Raw genomic sequence first — 23,190 nt, 5'->3', positions numbered from 1 at the left:
AAACAATAGAAGAAAAAAAAAATCATAAAACTTTTATGATCATCAAGTATTTTCAGACTCATGAGATATCATTTTAATAAGTAAAAATCACAGAGTAAACTCCTAACTAATAAATCCATATGTAACATTCCCCTCATCACAAAAGTAATAATGCTGTTACAAACATCACTATTTTGGCAGCAATGAACCACTTGTAGGAAGCATTCATAAAGGTGAGGATCATAAGGCAGACAAAGTGTGACATTTTAGCCATTCCTGCCTCTACCAACACTGGGCACAAATCTGTTTGAACAAGAAAACTTAAAGAGCAGAAAATCATTTTAGTCTCTTCATGAAACATGCACCTAGATAATTCTAACTTGCACCCAGAGGTCACAGTAGGAATTTTAGGGCTCACCGTGAGAGCCTGGATCTCTTCTTCTGCCTCAGCTGTAGTCTCCTCGAGCTCAGTTTTGGCTTCCCGGAGCTGATTCTCCAGGGCTGTCCGTGCAGCCTGCAGCCCAGTAATTTGGGATTCCCGCTCCTGGAGTGTCAGCTGCAGTTCTGTCAACTGCCTTTTGAGTTCCAGCTTTTGTTCTTCATGCTCTAGGCTAACCTGAAGAAAGAAAAAGTAGCATCCAATAGTTAGTAAGAGAGAAAATACAGGCAATGTAATCTCATTTCACTTTAGTTGCCACACCTATCCCAAAAAATCACAGCTTGAAAGACTGCCTAAGTCCCGGACAAGTCAAGGATACAGCTTGTCTGCTACCTAAAATCAACAGGTTAAAAGCAGCCTAGCATTTTGAAATGAGGATACAAGAATAGTTGAAGCTGGGGCTCCAGTATCACCTATCAGGCACTGATATAAAAAGTTGAAGAAGTTTGTGATGAACTTTCTTCACTGAAATTAAGAATCTTCAAGAATCTTTATTGGAGAACATTTAGGCATAAACATCATTGCTAACCTTTATGTGTATGCAAACATTACATATATTTTGCAATTGACTATCCTATTTCCTTGCCCCTTCAGATTCTTTACAAAGAAACCAACCTGCCCATCTGGATCTAGATTTATTTGAATGGCTCCTGTTAAAGGTTTTCTTGGGGCATATTCAGGGTTAAACACGTCATTTCCAAAAATGGGTAAGAAATGAATAAGCATCAGAACAGATCTCAGTGTTCAAAATCAATTCCAAACCTTCACACCTTCTTCACTAGCCCAAGTCAATCTGTCTGTTGTGCTGCAGATGCCCAACAAGCCTGCCAGAAATCTTACACTGGTCCCAACCTCCAGTCAAACAAGGACAGGTGTTGATTGTCCAACTCTCTTAGCTAAAGGCAAGATTTCAGCCTTAGCTGAAAATTAGTGCATTGAGACTAGAGAGGGTAAAAGAAGATCTGAAGTGGACCTGAACAGTTGATACAAAATTGATATGGAGCACAGCTCACAAGTCTTTAAAAAAAATGTCTATTTTCATATTACTATTAGGTTTCCTTTCCAAAAAAGTTCTGGAAAATGTGCATTAAGCAGCAGGTCTCCTGTTTTCTTAGAGCAATTCTGTTGTTTCCTTTGCTTCCTATTCAGTTGTCCCCAAGGTTAAGTTGACGCCAAGGTTAAGCTGGTCATTGTAGAAAGCCAAGCTTTTATTCTCTACCCCATAACCATTCTGGCAGGTCAACACTGTAAGCATATTGTACAAAAAAAAACCTCTTAATATGATTCTGAGAAAGCAAGATGATCTAAAACCAGATTCTGTTAGGTCTAAGAACAAGAAATCCTTAATGCTTTTATCTCCTTTTTTATCTCCATCTAATAAGCAATTTTTATTTTTTATTTATTGTTTTTTAATTTTACTCCCAGGGAAAACAAGTACTGCTACACCAAGCTACATTAATACACCTTAAAATACCATTTTTAATGGCACACAGAACTAAACCAACTTAATTCTACTTCTCACTACAATACTCAAGAAGGGGTTCATTCAAGGAAGGTTGTTTGGAGGGATTATACCCAAGTTTTCACCTCTCGCAGCCTAGTCTCTAACTCCAGCAGGCGGTTCTTGTCAGTGTGATCTTGGTGACTCATCTTTTCCAATTGTTCTTCTAATTTTCGATTCTGGGCCTCTAATTTTCCAGCTTGGGTTTCCAAGTAGAATTTCTGTTGCCTGAGTTCTGAAATCATCTCCTCTTGGGCTTTCCTGACAGGAGAAAAGCACAAGTGACAAACCCAAAGTATTCTTAACATAGGTCCTTCCACTGAGATGAAGTAAGAAGAATATGCTACAAGTTTCCTGGTAAGCAAAACAATTACGTTCATAACTTTGGTTTTTTATTTTTATTTGGCATGTAGAATTTAAGATATATCTCTGATCCTGTCTGCAAAACAGCCATGTACTAGTGTCTTCATCAATGAATGTACAGAGCGCTCAAATTCCATGTTTGCCTGCGGCACAGAAAAACTAATCTCACACATGATATTCTACAACAACATTTAAGCTGGAGTTCATTCTTCTCATTTCACCAATTCCTTGTTACCTGTTCTATAAAGGAAAATCTAAGAATAGTTGCTTTCACACAATACATTTCCATGAGATAAGAGAAGCCCTGTGGTTTAGGGTTTGGGGGGTAGTGTGATGTGAGTTGGTTTGTTGGGGTTTTTGGATCTAGAAGTTGACCTACGCTGAAGCAAAGCTTTGTTGTCTATGATCAAAGTCTCAATCTACAAAGTGAACAAAAATAATTACTTGTGTTCTTAAGAATTTTGAGGGCTGGCAACAATTAACTACTATCATAAGAATTTGAAATGGATACCCTCATTTAAAAAAAAAAAGAAGGAAGGAAAAAAGGTCTTTCTACATTATTTACAATTCCTGGTATCATTTTATCATGCACTGGAAAATTCTGCCTCAGTGTGCTTTCTACTTAGAAGGCTCACAAGCTCTACATATATTAATGAATTAATATTTTAAGAAGTTCATTGTGAGATAAGCTGTTATTAATCCTATCCCAGAGAAATTATGTGGGTTTCCAAGATCAAATAGGAAGACTTAACAAAACTAAAAATAGAATTGAAGTCTTCTGACTCACATTTCTGTGCATTGCACACAATCCCACCCTTTCACCCTTTCTCTTTTTATTTTAAAATTTACCTCTACAGATTATTGCCAGCCAGAACTGCCAAATGGTGTTACTTTACCTCCTGCTGTTTACTGGGCTATCTTCTCAGGAACCTGATTCACATTAGTTTCCTCAGCTACTGCTGGAACAAAAGCTAGCAGAGTTCCCCTCTCCTCTGAAGGGTTTAATCACTAGTTCTCCTCTTCAAACATGCTTAGATTAGGTGTAGCTTCAGTGGATTCAAAGTACAGTCCAACAACAGATTTATACAACTTCACCACCACAATCCACCAAATAAGCACAAATTCATTAGCTAAGTGCATCCATAATAACTTTTCTCTTAAAATGTTGATTCCATAGAATCTTCTAGCAATCCTGCAAAATCACATTACTTGACAATATGTCTCTCAATCTATTCTAAGTTGTATGTTAAACATCATTATATTTTTCTCCTGGTTTCTATGGATCTCCAGTCAAGTGTCCTGCTCTCAGAGGAGGCATCCAACTCAGGTGATTTCTTACAAGCTCAGCACCAAAGACGGTGACACTCGACCTTGCATGTGCTTCCCAGGTACGTGGTGAGACACTACTGACATTTTATTTTGGGACTGAAGGTAAATGATGACTTTTGCTGCCTCAACAAACTTCCTGACTGATTAACTGGAGGTCATCTGGAGCATAAAGCAATGCAATTAAATTTCTCAGTTATTTCTGTCAATATTTTTGGCTGCTCAGTCTAAAATACCTTGCCAGATACTTGAAATACAACAAAAATTGGAGCCATTACATATCTGGAGGCAGAATCACCACTGAAAAGGAAAAAAAAACAAAGCAACTCTTTGCCAAAATTTATCTTTGCTTGATGCTACTCAATATTATAGACGAATCTATCCAAGTGCTTCCCACAGAGACCCTACCTGACTATTGCATCCAGCAGTTGACAGACACTGAGAACCTCTCTGCAGACAGCCAAAGTTGATGAAAACCTTTTAACTCATTAAGAGCACATACCGCTTTAGCCCTACGTTGCAGGACACATCAAGCAATCTGTGCTTTTCCCTATACTTGAAGTAGAATGCCTTTAAGTCATTTCTGAAGGAAAATCGTTGTTACAAGCACAGAGAATCTCAGCTAAAATCGAAAACTATTAATAAAGTTCAGGCAGACTGAAATATCTGACACCGAATATTTCCTCTGTGTTTAATAAATAAGAATTCATCCCAAGAGCAAATGCTGATTACACAGTGATTCAAGATGACAATTTATCTTGACCAGTAATATACCCCAAATCCACTGAACTATTACACCAGTCACTGATGTGAACTAAAGAGAGGCTGAAGCTGAGAAGGCCACAGAGATACACCCAAGTGCTACCTGGACTAGGATGAAATCAAAGTGAACTGAAACATCATTGTGAAGCTGAACCTGGGGCATCTCCTACTTCACATTACTTCTGCCAGGTTCAGTATCATAATATCTCAGTCTTGCAATCAGCAATTCAAAAAAATGCAGAAAAGCTCTTGGCTTAAAAATCTAGTTTTCTTACTTGTCTTCTTACCCATCAGGGCAGGATGGCATGTTTGTGAAGGAAAGGTGTTTAGTGTTCTTGTCTTCAATATCATGTAGCTGTCACAGGAACCAAGGAAAATATAAACCTACTAGCACTATGTGTGTTCAAAAAAGGAATATATGCTTTGCAAGAGGTATTTTTGACATTAGAACTGTAAGTATTCATTTAACACGTTTGGTAAACCTGCACAGAACACCAGCCTTAGGAAAGACTCCAAAGTAAACATTGCAACACAAACCAATGTTCCTAGTCATGTTTGAGGAAACACAAAATCCACAGTGGACCCCAACTATTTGAAGAACAAGCATATTTTTGCATCACTGAAAAACAAGCAGGGAGCACAGCAAGCCTGCAAAAAAAGATCCTCTTTTACAATAAGAGCACAACTCACTGGGAACTGTTCAGTGGTGCCCAGTATGATAGGAGTTGCTATACTTACATGTTCCTCTGGGTAAAAAGACTGCTATTTGCTGCCAGCTTATTGGCCTCAGACAATTCCACTATTCTCTGCTCCAGTGACCTAATCTTCGAATCCATCGCATTGATCATCTGAAACAGAGCAATGGGCCTCTGAGACTGCACAACGGAAGGGATTATACAAACAGTGTTCAAAAAAAAGCCTGAACGTTCTCCAGAAGCAAAAAGTAGTAAAAGTAAACCAATCTCTTGGTCAAAAGAGCATCACAGATGCAATTAGTGGAGCTACTTACAACAGCTTTCTACTGCTTTAATATTAGGAGAAAGTAACCATTCTATTGTCAATGCATAAAGCAATGGGTGCACAGCAAGCTGTGTGGCTACTTTTAGGGAAACATTCTTGAAGACACAACTAATTTTTTTAAAAAAACCCCCATCTGTCTTAAAAGTAGTTTCAGCCAGGGATTTCCTTCCAAAGAACTCATCAGCACTACAAAACCTCAAACAAGATTATTTTGCTTGAAATCAGTCTCATAAAGCTACTCTTAAAATGTTTTGATTTCCAATTCAATTATACATACTGCCTTCTGTTCAGCCAGGACTTTACATTTCTCACGTGCTTCTTCTTCATGTCTTCTTAGCATATTCTCAAGTGCTTCCTTATCTGCAAGATCTTTCTTCATCTGATTTTCCAACACCTAAATGAAGACATTTCCTTTGTCTAAATTATCTCTGTTTCACTGGGCAAAGGGCAAGCAGAAAGAAAATCATCAAGAAAGATAATTTTTTTTAAAGCAATTGATCATATCTCAAGCAAAATTAAACCCAAAACGCAGCTGCATGAAATCCATGGAAAAGCAAACTCCAGAAAAGAGCACTCCCTCAGTTCTCTCTCAAAACTGAATTTAGTGATGGAATTTTGGAGATACTGTAGACTTTTATAATATTTTAAGTCATATAAATTGTGCTCAGGAAATACTCCAGACAAATACAAGATAAAACAGAACTCTGTACCCCAACATGTCCAGTAGAGCAAGTAAGCAAGTGCACAGTATCTGCCCAGGTGGCCAAGAAGGCAGATGACACCCAGGCTCATATCAGAAATAATGTGACCAGCAGGACCATGGCATTGTCCCCCTGTACTTGGCACTGGTGAGGCCATACCTCAAGTGTTGTGTTCAGTTTTGGACCCTTCACTACAAGAAAGATGTTGAGGTGCTGGAGTGGATCCAGAGAAGGGCAACATAGTGGTGAAGGGTCTGGAGCACAAGTCTGATGAGGAGCGTCTGAGGAAGCTGGGGTTGTTTACCCTGGAGAAAAGGAGGCTGAGGGGAGACCTCACCACTCTCTACAACTACCTGAAAGAAGGTGAGCTGGGGTTGAGCCTCCCAAGTAACAAGTGATAGGGTGAGAGGAAGTGGTGTCAGGTTGCACCAGGGGAGGTTTAGGTTGGATGTTTGGAAAAATTTCTTCACCTAAAAGGTTACCAAGCATTGGAACAGGCTGCCCAGGGAAGTGATGGAGTCACCATCCCTGGAGGTATTTAAAACACATGTAGATGTGGTGCTTAGGGACATGGCTTAGTGGCAGGCTTGGGAGTGGTAGGTTAATGGTTGAACTTTCCCAACCCAAATTATTCTATCCTTTGGTTGCCCTACCAGTATAGCTCAGAAGTAATTTGTGAGTTCCATAAGTATGCATAAGAAGGCAACTGAGACCCCATGAATTCTTCAAGTCAGAGACACCAAATTAAACAGCTAATTAGAAGACTTCTTTTTGTGGCATACAGGAATACCTGTCAGCAGGAAAAAGACTAAGGTAACTTATATATGTATGTATGTCCAGAGCTTTAAATCACTAGTTAAATTGAAGGTCATTTCCTTTAAAGACATGTTTTCAAAAGCATAACAGTCTGGACAACACAGGATGTTTTATTGTTCCAGTTACAATCATCCCATGCCCTCTTCTATCCCTTTCAATTTCTTTCACATGTTTTCTTGATTCCTCTTAGTAAACCTCATATCATATGTCCCTGCAATACACTGGCACTCTTTTTCTTTTAATTCTTTTTTCGGTCTCTGTCCTCTTTTTCAGTTTTTATGTCACCAATTCTCTCATTTAAGCTGAAATGTAAAAGTCCTAAGTAAATGCACCACAGCTAGATTGCTCTGAAAAGAGATTATGCTTAGCAGAAGAAACAAAGATTCTTGCAAAATGCATTTACTGGCTGATGTACTGCAGGCTCTTTAGAAAAATCCTTAGCCAGTGCACATACTCCTATTTCCCAACTTGTTTTTTCTAATTTTAGATAGTGTCTATGATTCTATTTCTAACTGTTTGTTAAAGTCTTATGCTACCCTGGAAAAGACAAAAACAAAGTGGGTGGTTTCTGTGGCTTCTTGGCAGATGTTACAGCTCCAAGATGGAATTGCAGAAATGCTCTAGTATTTGCTGAATTTAAAACTTGCAGGTAGGCTGGGTGAATACTCTTAGAAAATCATCAGTAGGAGCTAAAAGCTTTTTCAGAATGTGTGATCCAACAGGATTAAGCAAGAATTCTTTAGCCAGCAACAGTCAAAGTACAATCAACAACTGTGTTCTTCTAGTTCTGACTTCACATGCCACCTATTCTAATGCAGTGTCAAAGACAGATGAGGTACAATGCCATGGACTAGAAGAAAAACTGAGATTTCACTACACCCCCTGAACATTTCAGCAGTGGTTAAGCAGGAGGGCAACTCATAAGAAAAAGCAATCAGAACCTGAAGGCAACTGATTTTCTCTGAGCCCATTCTACCCACTAACGCTTGTAGAAAGAGAAGAGATTTTTACTTTGAGTTTTTCCTCATAAAATTGTTCCTTCTGTTTCAGCTGCAACTCCAGATGTTGTGCTGCAATCTGAGCCTCACGATGCTTTTCTTCCAGCTCCTGAAAGCAGCAGAGATTCGTATTCAGACACCAAGAAATAGTAGGTGCTGTGTGCATGTGTTACACAGGTATCAAACACTCATTCACTCTTTTTAAGGGTATAGAAATCCCAAGACCAAGGCTGTCTGAGTAAAAAAGAAACATTAAGAGACCTGCACATTATCAGTTTCAAGCTCTGCATATGCTGACCCACCTACAGCAGAGCAGATATACTGCTGAGGACAAAGACTTCTCTACTTCCACACTAAGAATCTCCATTTCCCAGTAAAATATTCCCAAAGATGGGCCAAGGACGTTTAGTGAAAACAAGCAGTTATAAACACTTTATAGCTGCAGTGGCATGACAGGAAGTTCAGATCTATTTTTAACAAGGTCTCTCACTTGTTTTCTCACAGAAGACCTCAATAATGGGCACTGCTGTCTGTGCTTTTCATTCTACATTCATAGAGTGGGAATAGGATTTACTTTGCTATATTCCTCAGACAAACGCTGTCACAATAACTACTTATAAATTGCTTTGAAAATGAGAAGTGCAGAATGCAATATATATGGTAGAACATACCATAATATTTCTAACCTCTTTACTTCACACCAGATAGTTTGAGCCATGCACAATAAGGACTTAAATAATTTTGAAACTCAGAAGTTAGCCACTTCTGCTGTCTGACCATATTATTCAGGATGTACCTATAATCACCTTTCCACGGGACACCTCGCAAGAGTTGAGCTCCAAATTTCATGTTCATTCATTGTCATATTTGCCATTCCAACAATTTCCTTAGAACAAGAGGCAGATACAAGCCTGTCATACACTAGCACTGGGTCGACTCTTGGATTGAAGAAGTTCAGTTTTTGGGATGCATCCCAACTACTGTCTACCTTCATTACTGCATAGCATGGGAAAATTTCCTGATATTTCTTCTTTAGCTCTTTTCATAATTCTCTTTCCTGATCTTCCTCATCTTCCAAAACATACAAAGACTTTTTTTTTTGCTCAAGTAATTGCAACAGACCTCTTTTTCCAGAAGTGAGAATCAAAAAGGAGGCTCACCAAAAGTAGGTCATCTACAGTGCTTAGTACCCGACACTTCTGCAAGGAACGAAGATTGGTGCTTTTTGCAATTGAAATATGTCTCCCAGCAACAAGAGGGACAACTAACCTCCCCCAGAAACCCACACATTTCAGGTCCTGGCAGAGAATCAGACAGCCAGATCAGCAGCAGCTTCAAAGTTACCAGCATCAGACTGCTCATATTGTAGCAGAAGCTTCACCAGTTCCTGCAGTGGCACTTAACAGCCAGTGTGGGCTTCAAAAGGTAATCTCTTACCATTCCAGCCCTCACTTACTATTCTCTATGGAGTGCTAACTTCAGTAATAACTTTAGTTATTAGTATCATAGCAATGATTTACACTTTTAAGCAGTAATAATTATCTTCTCTAACTTGTTTCTTACTTCTTATTCAACAGGCAGATCAGCAGGTACTTCTCAGGTACAGGCAGATGAGTGTACATGAAATCAATGTCTTTATTCAACACTTTCCACCTTATTCTCTGCAATTCTGTATCTTCAGCTCCCTTTCTAGCTTTCCACACTTTCTATACCAGGAAATGTTAAAAGTGTTTGAAGAGATCAGCTTGAGGGAACAGGGTAGACATGGAGGAAAATAAAAACAAGCCCAAAACTATTACCCTGCGCTCCCAGATCAGAGCTCCAAGGGACTAGGGAAGACTCAGTAGGATTATTTCTTCAATGCCTGTGACTTTTTTATAACATACTTTTGTGTCTCTCCAACATTCTGTCAGAACTCCATGGAAACTATCTATAAGAAGAGCTAAACATATCCCATGGTTTAAAACAATTAGTGGATATTTCTGCATTCCCTTCCAGTTCTTCCTCTCCACAGAGAACGTAATCAAAACCAAGGAACAATCCCCAAATATACACAAGAGGCTTATGAAACAATCTGAAGTTTTACACTATTTCTAAACACAAAGTTGGCTCTGTGCCCAGCAAAACCATAGTCTCCCACTTACCATGCACTCATGTTATCAAAACAAATTTGAAAGAAACAGCAGTACTGAAGAACTGATTCTACCTTTTCTTGAGAGCACTCAGGGGTTCTGATGCTGAAGTCTACATATGCATCTATGAGCCAGCACAAGCATGGGTCATCTGCTGACTCCAAATGCTCTACACTTACATTTGGCCTTCATCAGCTGTGTCTGTGCTCAGGATTGCTACCAATAAAAAGTAATATTTTTTTTTCCTTATCAGATAGATAAGACCAAAAGAGAACTCATGAGAAACACAAAATTAATTTAATTATTCCAGTATAAAATTATGGCTCCTGTGCCAGGAAAGTAGAAGTATTAGAAACACCCTCTGCTTGGTTCACTGTAGACTGACATACCAACTCGCTATAAAGATTTAATAAGTTTAACAAGGAGAGAAACAAGAAATTGCCAGCAGAGAAGGCATGTGGGTGAAAATGGATTCCTGACAAATATTATCTTTGGAGACGAATAGTTTAGATGACTAATTTCTCTCTGCTTCAAAATTTAAGCATTTCAAGTAGATCTGACCTGTATATATATTCTTTTGCAATTTAGTTTAAAAGGTAGACATCAATATTTTTATTACTGCAGAACCCTGTACTGAGAATGTTTTACTCCCAAAACCATCATCAGGTAATGAATTTAAATCTTACTAAGCTGACCTAAAAGTGCTCCCACTGACACAACTGGAAATTTAAGTAGTATTAAGTCTAAAGGTACAGGAGTGAGTTTGTAACTAAAGGCACAAATAGAATTTGAGCACTTAAGCCTTCTCCAGCATGACTGGAACAAGAAACAAATCCCTTTATTTATCGACTTCCACCTTATTCAATGTCTTCCTTTCCTTTCCTACCCCCTCCATACAAACTCTTACCCTTTATATTTCATTTTCACCTCTGCTCACCAGAATTTTTTCTGCCATCTGTTGAATCTGTTGAGATTTAGTTTGAATATCTTCCTTCAGACGGTTTTCTCTTCGTTCTACAGTCTCTAATCTCTTCACTTGATTCTCCAGAGAATGGCGCCGTTCCTGCAGAGTAATTATTAACCACCATTTAGGATAACCAACTCTGCATTACCACAAAGCATTGAGTAGTTTCTAGAAAAAGTCAGCTGAAGCAGTCAATACACCTTTTACATTCAAGATCCTCATCATGTCTCAAATCCTTTATGCTAACCACATGGCCTTTGTGCCTCCTCACTAAAAATAAAAAGCCTCTCTGTTTTCTTTAAAGAAATACATGCTTTTAATGGAAAATGGACTGATGTCTCACATCACTTTCCTAGGAATAGTTACTACAGGAATACAAGCTGTTCAGTCATTCAGATGAGGGTTCCTAAACTGAGCCACATCACAATAAGATATTTACTCCAGATAGACATTCTCTGCTCACCTCCGCTTCGAGCAATTTCTTCTTCATGCTTTCATTAGAATCTTCCCGGTTCTGCAGTTTCTCCAGCTCCTTCTCAGCTCTCTCCTTTGCTTGACGAATATTCTGAAGAAGTTCAGTTGCCTCTGAGCTAGCTTTCACAGCCTAAAGGTCCAAAGGGGTGGTGTGGGGTGAAGGTATTACAAGAAAAACACACACAAACTTGGTATGTGAAAAGTTCATAACCTCAAGATGGTCAAAATTCTGTGTAAAATCGCTACAGAACTTTGGCCTAGCAGCCTAAAATTAGGAAAACCTACAAACATGTGCAGGAATCCAAATTTTAACTTTGGTAAAGTAGTTATTTTCTGTTTCCAAAATAATCCAGGAAATTTACATGTTTGTCTTGCTGTACTGCAAGTTTCTATTCATCTCTGTATACTGAAAGTAAAGTCTACCCTCAAATTCAGCTCAAGTTCTTGGAAAGAGCTCACAAAATACTCTATTTCTATATAGTTTTGGCCTCCTACTCGTATTCCAGATCACTAACCCTTGAAAAAGCCCTCTCAGCAGGTGTCAATTCAAAAAGCTCTCTCTGTGAATTATGCTAACTCCTTTTCAGCTGAAAGAGCCCAATAAGTGAAGTTTCTTGTACCGTTCTTACAGTCATCTTAAGCAACGGACTGACCACAACTGCAAACATTAAACACTATGTAATTCCTTCAGCTTACATTGCTGAGATACTCATTCTGTTGTGAATCCTTATCATTCAACGTTTTAAACATGAATAACTGATCTGGAAAGTGATTTTGCAATTAAAACAAGAACATACTGGGAGACTAAACCAAGTCCAACAGGTATTATACTAGTGGGCCATAAACATCTGAACCCTGCCTTCAGCAGCAAGGGACCAGTACATTGCACACAGCATACCCAAACTGGCCTTTTAAATTAGAATTTCTCTACACTACTCCACTTCTGACTCAGCTTCATTTGTAAAAATAAACACTGTTGACATGTCTCAAGAGCCAAAAGCATATTGAGAACACCAATGATTTCAGAAACCAGTTCCCACCCTCTTTTCCTTATCATCCCCCATGCTATGACTAATTCTATTTTTGAGGATAAAACAAAGTGCATCCCTCCTCTGCATTAAGGTTACACTGGAAAATCTCGTGGAAAATTCACTTTCACCACCCAGACATTACCTTTGTCAGCTTTTCTTGCAGCTCCTGGATTTTGGCCTGCTGCTCTGTATTGATCTACAGTTAAATAAAAAGGTGGGGAAAGGAGTGTCAAGAAACCAAAAAGGAAAAATTGTTCTCTAGTTATGATACTGTATTTATTTTAATTCTCTTCCCAAATATCTTTGTTTCTCCCTGTAAATCTCAAGGTACTGAAATACTCCTTGGCCAATCTATTCCCATCGTACTCATTTCTGCTTGATTTCATTTTTTGGTCACCAAGTGGATTGTTCAGTGGGAAAATACTCAGAATCAGTTCATTTGCCATTTGCTACTTTTTATTCATACAAAAAACCTGTTATGTATCCCTAACCTAACTCCAAACCCAGATTATATATAATGGTCTGTCTTTGTCCAGCTTCTGAACACAGTGCGTTAAGAACAGAGTCTGAAAACACAGCTTTAGATCAAATCAGAAAGAACAGTGAATTGCACCAAGATTTTTAAAAGAAATTATATAAAGTAAAATGAAATAGGAACACTGACTTGCTAAAGACACTCTTGTGGAGACAAGTAACATACCTTCTCCAATTTGCAATACAACTCTCCTGCTTCATTTTTTCCTTGATCTTTAACCTGCAACTTAAATATAAAATATATAAAAGTCTCAGGAAGAGTTGTAGTACTTTTATCTTCCCTCCAGTCATCACCTCACACAATTTAAACACAAACATTTACACAACGTGTAAATTACATGATTTGAGCAGACAATGGAAAGACCTTTTGTACTGGTTTTACAAACCACACTGATCTTCAGAGGACACACAATCACAACCTGTGTGTGCAAACTCAAGCAAGCATCAGCCCCCTCTCCCATGAAACCTAAACTACCTTTTGCAATTTGTTGTGACATTCAGTAGCTTTACGTTTGAATTCTTCAGCTGCCAGTCGGGACTCTCTCAACTCCGATTCATAAAGATCGCTACGCCTGCGAGCTGAAATAAGATCCTCTTCTAATTGATTCATCATCAACCTCATTTCTTCTACTTGGGCTTGATATTCCTGGAGTTGTGGTGGAAGGAAAAGGTATGATGTTTTAGAGGAAACAGGGGAAATAACAGGAGCAGCAGAACCCAGAATACTGACTGCAGGCAAGAGAAGCATTCAAGACAATGTGGAAAAGTAAAGTATGAAATAAAACAATAAGAGCTAAATAAAATAATATATCCACGGTGTTGTGTTTTGAGTCTTGCCATTTTCAAGTCAATACCTCAAAAAGTCAAAACACTGACTTTTTGAGAGTGGCTCCTCTGCAGAAGCACATACACACATCTACATACAAATAATAAGTTACTTACTTTTCTAATTTCTCAAACAGAAATGTGCCTTTGAGTTGATGTCTCTACTAAATGCCCAGATGCTCTCTCAAGATATACTTTTCTCAGGCTGATAACATGACAAATACCACACATCTGCACAGCTTGGGTAAAAGGAAAGAAGGAGAAGCATAGGGGTAGCATACTGTGGCTTCAAGCCATAAGTTATTTTCTCCTGACAGTTAAAAAGGATCATATCGCTCTGTATGGGAGAAAACCTAAAAACTTAGATAAACTGTCTAAAAATCACATTGCCCATAGAAGAAATATATAGGCAGAAATAATGATTCCCCATACACTGCAAGATCAGGCATTTAGATGAGGAAGTTGAAAGAAAATAACATTTGTATTGACTACCACAGTGAGACTGGGTACTCAGACTGAGACAAGCTCATTAAATTGTTTCTTGTATCTTCACTAGAAAAAAAAGAATTTTATTCAGTTTATTTACCACTTACTAAGTCCTGTATGTAAACATTTTAGAAAGTTACCCTAAACAAAACTAACAAAGAAAGAAATATGTTTTATGAAGCTGCAAACAAGTAGAAAGCACATACACAAGAACTAGGCAAAAAGATTATTAAGAACTGACAGTGGGGGTGTCCATCTTTCTTTCCATTTTAATATCTTCCAATATGCCTGACTACCCCCATATTCAAAAGACTAACTGTCTCATGACAAAATCAGGTTTGTCATCACTCCTTCCAGACAGCCAGCTGTCTTTAGTTAGACAAGTGATTACATGAACACTGACCCTAATGTCAGCCTGTGATTCTCTAGCAACACAGAAAGCTTATGCTGATATTTAAAGAACCTGGGCCCTCAACAGATTGCTTTACTACTCCGTTATGTGGAGCATGGCAGAATGGCTCTGGGTTAGTAATCCCCAAATTGGTTCTCCAGGTTGTAAGGCAAAGAGGCGACCAACAGTTCCAAGTTGGTCACTCTACAGATGATCTTATTTCCTTGCCAGAAAGAATTAGAGCCTTATTATTATAAGTGAGCATACACTAACTCAAATATTCATTTCATACAAATATATTTGTGAATAAAAAAGGCAGAATGGTTTGAAGGAATACATGTTCTGCTCAGGAATCTCAATTCATTAAAACTTCCTAAAATATTTGGCTTTTCTATCAGCAAACAGTTGACCAAAGAACTAAAGGTATGACTATAGTTGCCACTGAAAACAAGTGTTTGGGAAGGGAGGAAAATGGGGAGGGAGAAAAGAAAGAAGAGGAGATAATCAGTAATATTTCAGCTTTTTCCTGTTTCTTGAATTTGTAAGACTATCTTTGAATAAATCTCATGGTCAGGTCAGAGCAACGGGCTGCATAACTCAAGGTGACACAGAATAATACCTCTTGTATATGCATTGGTCATAGTTTAAAAACTATCAAGATGTACTTAAGCCCATATTAACAGACAAAACTCAGGGCATATACCTGATGGCATATACCCATCATGGTAGCTGCATACAAATCAGCAGGTCTTAAAAAAAGATAGGTTCTTATTTGTTACAAGTTCATGCATTCAAATGAGTCTTCATTGAGTAATGACCAGATCACAGGTTCAGTTAAAAAGCAAACCAAAAACCCCCTCAAGCCCATCACACTCATTTACTCAAGTACCTGGGGTTAAGCTGAGCCTACAGTCTTGCCCTGAAAATACTAAATGCCTAATTATTTGGGTTGATATTTTTAATTTTTTTATTTCACCAGTTCTCTCTCACCCCCCAGTTCCCTCTTAATGATCCAAGTGTCTAGTGGCTAAGATCCACCTGCTGCTAAGAGTCAGCAAAAGCACCTCTGCACATTTTGTTGGAGTGTTCTTGCACATGGGTTTCAGGTATCTCAGAAGATCCCCCAGATATGAAAGTCTGCAGGATATTACAGATCCATTTGTAGACCTAAACTGCCTTTTATGTCATCATGAATCTTCGTAACACAAATTAAAATATTCTGGGACAAAAATATTTGATTAAAAATTCCTTGCATTATTTTTCCTTTGGTCCATATGTCTGTACTGTCCAAGAAACTATAGATACTTTTCATCACCAAAAAAAGCTCTGCATTTCAGTATTTAAAGCAACTTTGCTAACGAAACACCAGAACAGAGAGTACTGAGCTTTAGATCCCTTGTATTACATAAAACAAGCACCCAGAAGAATGCTGTGGAGAGGTCTATGGAGGCCTGCTACATCCAGAGGGTTGTTTTTGCATTGCATTACTTTTACATAAGAACTGCTCATGTCTGGAGAATTATTACCAAGGTTTCTGGGCTTCCTTCTCTGAAACACTGTGGAATTAGTCAGTTAATGTTTGCAAAGTGCTTTGAAGATGAAGAACAACAGATAATTGCAAAGAATTGTTTTAACACCATAGCAAATTTAGATTTCTTTTTCTCAATACATTACTATTCATTCTTAAAACTGAATGGGTTCTGTCTTGTAGGCCATTTTAAATCCTAAAAATGTCCACATTTGTCACCATAGTTTCATTTCATTTTGACATTTTTTTCCTTATGAACAATTGTATGGATTAATGAATTTTCAACATTCTTCTGGTGGAAAAAAAATTATGAACATCTACTTTGCAAACAGATTAAATTAGGAAAAGAAGTTAGGCAACACAGATTCTATTTTGAAAGACTATTAAGCATTTGAAATGGTCAGATAAGAAGGAATAAAAACCCACACGAAATTATGATTAGCTCAGTTCTCTCTCAGGTGAAGATTCATGAACTTCTTGTGGGCTTGACCATTTAAAATGGACAGTTCATTTCTAATGCAGCATATTACTAAAGCATTGCAACTTTCTCCTAATCTGGTTTTACAGAAAAAGTACCTTCAGGACTTGTGCTTGCAATAGATACAAAAAAGTAATTTTTTTGCTTCCTATTTTGTTTAAGAAACCATGTGAAAACACACAGATTGGGAGTCATCACAGCCTACCAACATAAAAGGTACTCCTGGCAACAGGGCTGGAATATGCCAAGAATGCCTAGTTGTCAATAGCCACTCTGCTCCCTGAAGAATCAGGTATACCTGTTCTTTGATCTCTTGCAGTTTTCGGCTTTGCTCTCTGATATCATGAAGTAGTTGTAGTGCCTTATCATCTTCCTGAGACACCTCCATCCGGGCCTGCTCCAGGCTTCGCTTTAAGCTCTGCAGAAAGCAAAATGTTCAATACGTAGTCTTTGGGTTTTCAGATGGCTGTATAATACAGATCTTCAGCTACAGAAATGCCTAACTGACTGTCATGAGGCGTTTACAAAATAAACCAAGAACCTGAGGCACCAGCGATGGAACCCTAAAGGCATTCATGGCCAGTGCTGCTCCTATGTGGGCAGCAGCAGCCTATTTTACAAACACTGTTTACTACACTGAAATCTTAGTTCAAATCTCCACTTCCTCACATCAGGTTTAGAATCAAAAACCAATCAGAGACCACTAAAGGCATCTATTATTGACAGCACATATATACTTTATCTAGTGCTATTAATTCACAACCTAGATACAATCCTTCAATTGCACGTTACTAACAAGCCCATGCATTTTTCTCATTGCTGTTAAGCAAGTTAAATCCATCATTAAACTTCTTACAGAAGCAGGTCTTCTGTTCTTTGTATCTCACCACATACCTTACCTGCAAATTCTGACAGATCAGTGGTCCTCCTAGCAAATGTATACTTTTCTTCAGTAAAAAGATGCAAACTTTATTTACATACTAGCATTTGGTATAGGAATCAGCGCTGATTTAATACATACTTCCCACTAAACAAACCATTCAGAAATGCTTTTAAATTCTCAGAAACAGAGTATTATCTGGATTTTTGTTCTTGGTACCAGAGAGGAAATAGAATATTACATCCAACTGAAAACGCAGAGAACATTAACTCGAATGAAAATATCCTCACTGGAACCTTGCCAGGACAACTGGGCAGACACTCCAGCTCCCCTGAAAAATGCCAAGTGATCTTTGAAGACAGAGTTTTAAGTCTCATTTTTATCTTCTATCTGAAAAATAGCACCTGTCCTAGCATCATCCCTGACATTATGCTGGGGAACTGGATCAATCCTGACCTCAGAATGCCACAGATGGAGGCAACACCATCATTTTCTAAGCTTTTTATTTGTCCCTGAAGATTTCTGCCTAGGCATTGATTAGGCCTCATCCTCTTCTGGCTAAGAAACCTGCAAGTCATCAAATCCAAGTATGTTCTAGCACACCCACATCACAAATAGCTTCAGCAAGACCAGGACAGTAGTTATTCCTGTACGTTCTAAGCACATGACCACAAAACAGTGTTTGAATAAAACTATCAAGCACGCCTCTGCTCCATATTCAACAGATCCTCTCACATATTTTCTCTCCATCAAGTACCCCACTGAAACCATGATGGCAGAGAAAGGCAAAGACCACCAGACTTCAAGCCTTCAGAGCTGAAAGGGCTGGTGTAAGGGCTCACACTGCATTCTGTGATATAGGTGGCCAGGTCCTGCTCCAGGAGGGATCGCTGGGTCTCAGAGGCTTTCAGTTCCACCTCCTTTTGGCTAAGTACAGCCTCCACCTCTGACACTCTCCGGTGCAACCGCGTCATTTCCTGCTCCATCTGCAATAAATATCAAGAGGTTATAAAAGGGGCCTTTAAAAGCTTTGTTAACTGCTACTTTCAGAGCTCTGTTTGCAAGGAATTTGTCTCCAAGAGACTTCTAGCTATATTTCTCCAAATGTTGTTTAAATTCCGATACCATTGTCTCTGCTCCAGGAATGCACAGTTCTTCTTAAGGACAAGTAGTAAGTCTAAGTCACCCCATTCATTCAAGCTGCTTGTTCATATTCAGTCATTCTTCGAACCCCAGTTAGCAAAGAAGACACAACCATTTTTCACCTGACTTGCAGAGATGTGTCACTTTAACCTTATCCCAAATCCATGCTGGACCAGAAGATGGTTTTCCCCCATCTCCTTGACAGGAGAGCAAATGGTCAAATCCAGAACAGAGCAGGGAGTAAAGTGATCGAACTCTCATAAAAGTCTCAAGAAAGCAGTAAGTTTTAAACAACTCCACCGGGTTCCCTTTATTGGAGCACAGCAACTGCTACAAGACGATCACCATAACCAGTGACGTGACAACAGTTATGTAAGTAGAAGCTGATGAGTTAGGAAGAAAACCTCAGAACAGTACTGCTGCAATTGTGCATATGATGAAGAGGCACGGCCTGCAGGAAGAAGCAGTCGTCTGTGTCACGCTGAGAAAAGGACTGTTTAAAATCCAGAGCCACTTCTTGTTAAGATAAAAGTATCTAGAGCAACAGCGTGGCCTAAATTCATCTCCCTTTGTACTGGACAGGATGCTTCCTCACTGAAGGTAAAGCACTTTGCCCACCATGAGTCTGGATGATCAGCAGCATCTGACAGATCCCTGGACATACAGTGGTTGCAGATTCCTGGACCAATGGAGATGGCCAATCGCATAAATAAATACCTTGTGACACTTGTCCTGGGCGTCTTGGAGTTCTTTGCTCTTGAGAAGAAGTTTCTTTTCCATGGAGCTGACCTTGACTGGAGAATCCACACTTGAAAAAACAGATCTACAAGAGCAAAGCCAAACAGCACATGAATACAAGCAAAAGGCCCAGAAATCTGCATTTATGCAGCCTTGGTAAAAGTCACTGGGTACCTACTTATACCAGGATAAAAGAAAGGTGCAGCAATGACAGTCTAACAGCCATCATTTCAGATCAAACATATCGTATAACCTGATGACAGTCCATCATTATTAAATAATCCATGTGTACTTCTAGTTACAATATTAATATTTTCCAACAGTGACTTATGTCAGAGTGCAAAGCAATAAATCACAGCAACGTTTCTGCACAACTTGTATAGATTTAGGCAACATAACCACTTGGAAAGATGACAAGTTTTCAGATAATTGCTTTCTCCCCCCTTACCCCTTATTTTTAAACAGGTTTCAAAATTATCAAAGTACAAAAGCCCTAAAAACTTTAACATGTCATAATCTGCACCACAGGAAGAAGAATTTAATATCCTTAGTTACCTTCTGTGAATCAAAATTGAACTGAAACCTTCATAACCCAATTCATATGATCCCTACGAACTCAATCAATATCAATATGATTAGTCACACTGCAGAACTTCAGAATTCCACTTGTAAGTAATTCCTTTCGTGAGACACAACTTAACTATACTATTCAAAACAATTTCATTCTAGAAACCTGGGGAAAATATTTACATGTTCTTAAGCTTTCTGTCTAATTAGAACTCAACATTTAAGAAGTTTACCGTTTCTGCTCGTCTAAATTCACTCTAGAACAGCATAGGAAGCCACTCAATGTTTTGGAGCATATTTTTAGTGCTTTGCAGTCTTAAATCTGTAATTTGCAACCAAAAAATTAGGTACACACATCAAAACATAATTTTAAAAATCACATTCTCCCTTGCATAAAATGATTCAAACTAGATATTTAAGCAGTTAATGATGGAACCGGTGTTAACTGATAGATGAAAACACAGAAGTACAATGAAGGTGCTAATAAAAGATCAGTCTGCCCACACATTGCTTTCTGCTTCTTCTGGCCACAGTTTGGTATGCAGCCAGTTATCCCCATGGAGAGAAATGAGCTTTGAGCAGCTCTCTGCATATAGCCATACACCCACACACAGCAGCAGAGTCTCTTCTTAACACCAAGGAAAGTTTCCTTCCATCACCACCATTTTCTGAGAAAAATCTACTCCTTAATCCATACAGACATGCAGGAGAGTCACCAAGAGAAACATGGATTTTTGTGAAAATGCTGCAGCAACATATACATATCCGAACAGACCTTCAGTACCACCACCCTAAGCAGTTATTAGGAAACACTGTTTTGATACAAGTCAACAAAGACTGCAAAATCCACTGATTCTGCCTTGGAAGGACAAATGTTAATATTTCTTCAGATTTCTTATGTGGAAAAACTTAGACAAAAGAATCCCACATGTCAACAGTACAGATATGATCAGGACTTGATAAAAAACAAATGTTAAAAGTGAATGTTTTTATAAAGCATTCCTTTAGTCCAGGTCCAATCCATCACATTATCTTATTTAAAAATCAATTTATAAAGCATGTCTGTACTCCTACAGAGAAAAGGCAACCATCTGAGAAAGATGCATATTAAACCCCTTAACAGCTGGGTGTACAAACAAGGCTAAAAATTAATAGTTGAGAAAAGCAGTCTAAAAATACAAATTAAAGCTCATATTAACTAAAAAAGACACGAAGGAATCTGCTTTAAAATGTTAATCAAACATACATAAATAGCTGCAAATGGGTACTGAGACAAGTTTGAAAACCTTTTCATAATAAAAAATTTAGCTTTACAAGTTTGAACTATACTGACTAAAACATGTCTTTTTTTAATTGTAGTTTCAACATTAGCCATCACCTTTTCACTTTTATTCTTTTAAAATCTGAAGCATTACCAAAGAAAGCTCCAGCCAGCTCTTTACAGAGCTGCTTTTATTTGCTGCTTCTATTTTACCTCCCCAAAGAGGCTCATTTTATCTGTTATTTTTGGTTATTCATTTTATTTGCTATTAAAAGTATCAGGGACACCATTTTGCATTTCCAAATTCTCTCCCAGCCAGCCAGCTTAAAGCATCCACATGCACTGCAACACAGGACATAAGAGGCCAGATTCAGGCAAGAAGCTCTGCAAAGACACCTTGTTCAGCCAGGAGGGATGCGATGGGACAGAGCAAGGGAGAGACTCTCGCACCGACCGAAGTTTGAATTTCATTCGGTGACTGTAGAGGGAGCTGCTCCTCAGGGTTGGTGTCAGTTTTGTGAGGAAGGAGAAGGCTACAAACTAGAACTACAATCTTTCTCCCTCATCCCTGTCCAAAGGGAGAAAGAAATTCCTTTGAAATATATGGCCTGGTGACAGGACAACTTTCTTGCCATGGAAACAGTACATCTGATCCCCAGGTGAAGTGGATTGTGGTTAGGACTGGGGACACAGTTTGAGACGTCCTTCCCCTGTGTACAAATTACATTAGAACAACTTCAAGAACATCCATACAACCTTCAAGGTACCAGAAAGAGGGCAAAACAGAGGGAATCAAGAGAAATGGAATACTGACTAATAAGTCTTGTCATGGTGATATAAGCTCTCAATGCAGCACGACAAGGTGGAAAGTACCCACATTGCTGGGGCACTTCCATTCTTCCTCAGTCAGCATCATCTCAGAAATTAAACACACACAATCTAACATCAAAAGCCATGATGTAAAGCCTTCATTCAGGCTGGTACCATCTCCGTGTGCTTCATTTAATTAACTGCTACATCTGGATCAATTCTCTTAGCACAACAAAACAGTTTCTGCTGTTTCCTCTGAAGTGTGAAAAAAGGATTAACAAAAGGTAACCAGAATACATCAAGCAAATTGCAATGAAAGATTAAAAAAAAAAAACCAAAGTCAAGTCCATAGTACCAAGCCCTGGTAGCACTAGCTGTGCCAATTTACTTTCAAAACAAGCACCTCCTGCATGACTAAAAACAAATTAACTTACAGCTGTCTAGTGATTTCACAGCTAGATCAGCAACAGCCTCAACCAGCAGAGCTACCAGAAATGGTGCTGGTTGCATAAAGCTCCCCAGCCTTAACGGGGCTGAGATGAAGAAGAAGAAAGTGTAAGTATAGGAAAAGCTGTAAGAGGAATCTGAGAGCTCAAACATGTACCTTAACCTCTCTTATGCATCATACCTTCCTTTATCCTTTTATGCCACTCTCATAAACCCCCAACTCACCTGTGCTTCTTCCTTCTCACAACGATTGACACCATCTGTCCTAATCCTGGCCCCCACACAACATGCCTATAATCTCATCCCCCGTCCCTCATGCTCTATTCTTTTTAGCATTATACTCATCTGTACCTTCCGCCCCCTCCTAAATGCTTGCTCAGGCCTAAAAAAAACCCAACCAAAACCAAACAGTGATACCATCAATCTGTGAATAGAGCTAGCTGAAGCAAAGCGTATTTTTGGTATGCTCACCCTCTGCTTCCTCTTTCATCTATCTTTGGGGAAAGAGTTTACCAGAATCCAACAAACTGTTGGTAGAAATCTGTGGTCCTTCTTTTTGGAAGGATGGTCTGGTTTAACTCTCAGTGTTTTATCGT

At 38.7% G+C, this 23,190-nt stretch overlaps 1 protein-coding gene across 1 annotated transcript in view; it reads right to left on the bottom strand.

Annotated features, from left to right (window-relative positions):
- Positions 1–23,190, bottom strand: part of CIT (citron rho-interacting serine/threonine kinase) — a gene marked incomplete at both ends in the record, with an annotated part of 71,942 nt that overhangs the window by 29,640 nt on the left and 19,112 nt on the right. Inside the window, 13 exons of the mRNA XM_084272064.1 lie at positions 398–595; positions 2,006–2,180; positions 5,109–5,218; positions 5,668–5,784; positions 7,919–8,014; positions 10,975–11,100; positions 11,465–11,605; positions 12,649–12,702; positions 13,207–13,260; positions 13,516–13,686; positions 17,047–17,166; positions 18,471–18,614; positions 19,489–19,594. Coding sequence (XP_084128190.1) covers positions 398–595; positions 2,006–2,180; positions 5,109–5,218; positions 5,668–5,784; positions 7,919–8,014; positions 10,975–11,100; positions 11,465–11,605; positions 12,649–12,702; positions 13,207–13,260; positions 13,516–13,686; positions 17,047–17,166; positions 18,471–18,614; positions 19,489–19,594 — 1,612 coding nt within the window. The remainder of the gene's footprint in view (positions 1–397; positions 596–2,005; positions 2,181–5,108; positions 5,219–5,667; positions 5,785–7,918; positions 8,015–10,974; positions 11,101–11,464; positions 11,606–12,648; positions 12,703–13,206; positions 13,261–13,515; positions 13,687–17,046; positions 17,167–18,470; positions 18,615–19,488; positions 19,595–23,190) is intronic.

This window comes from Gallinula chloropus (assembly GCF_964237585.1).
Source record: "Gallinula chloropus genome assembly, chromosome: 17".
In the NCBI taxonomy this organism is placed as follows: Eukaryota; Metazoa; Chordata; class Aves; order Gruiformes; family Rallidae; genus Gallinula; species Gallinula chloropus.
The sequence above is the reverse complement of the archived record's forward strand: the minus strand, read 5'-3'. Positions and strand labels throughout refer to the sequence as shown.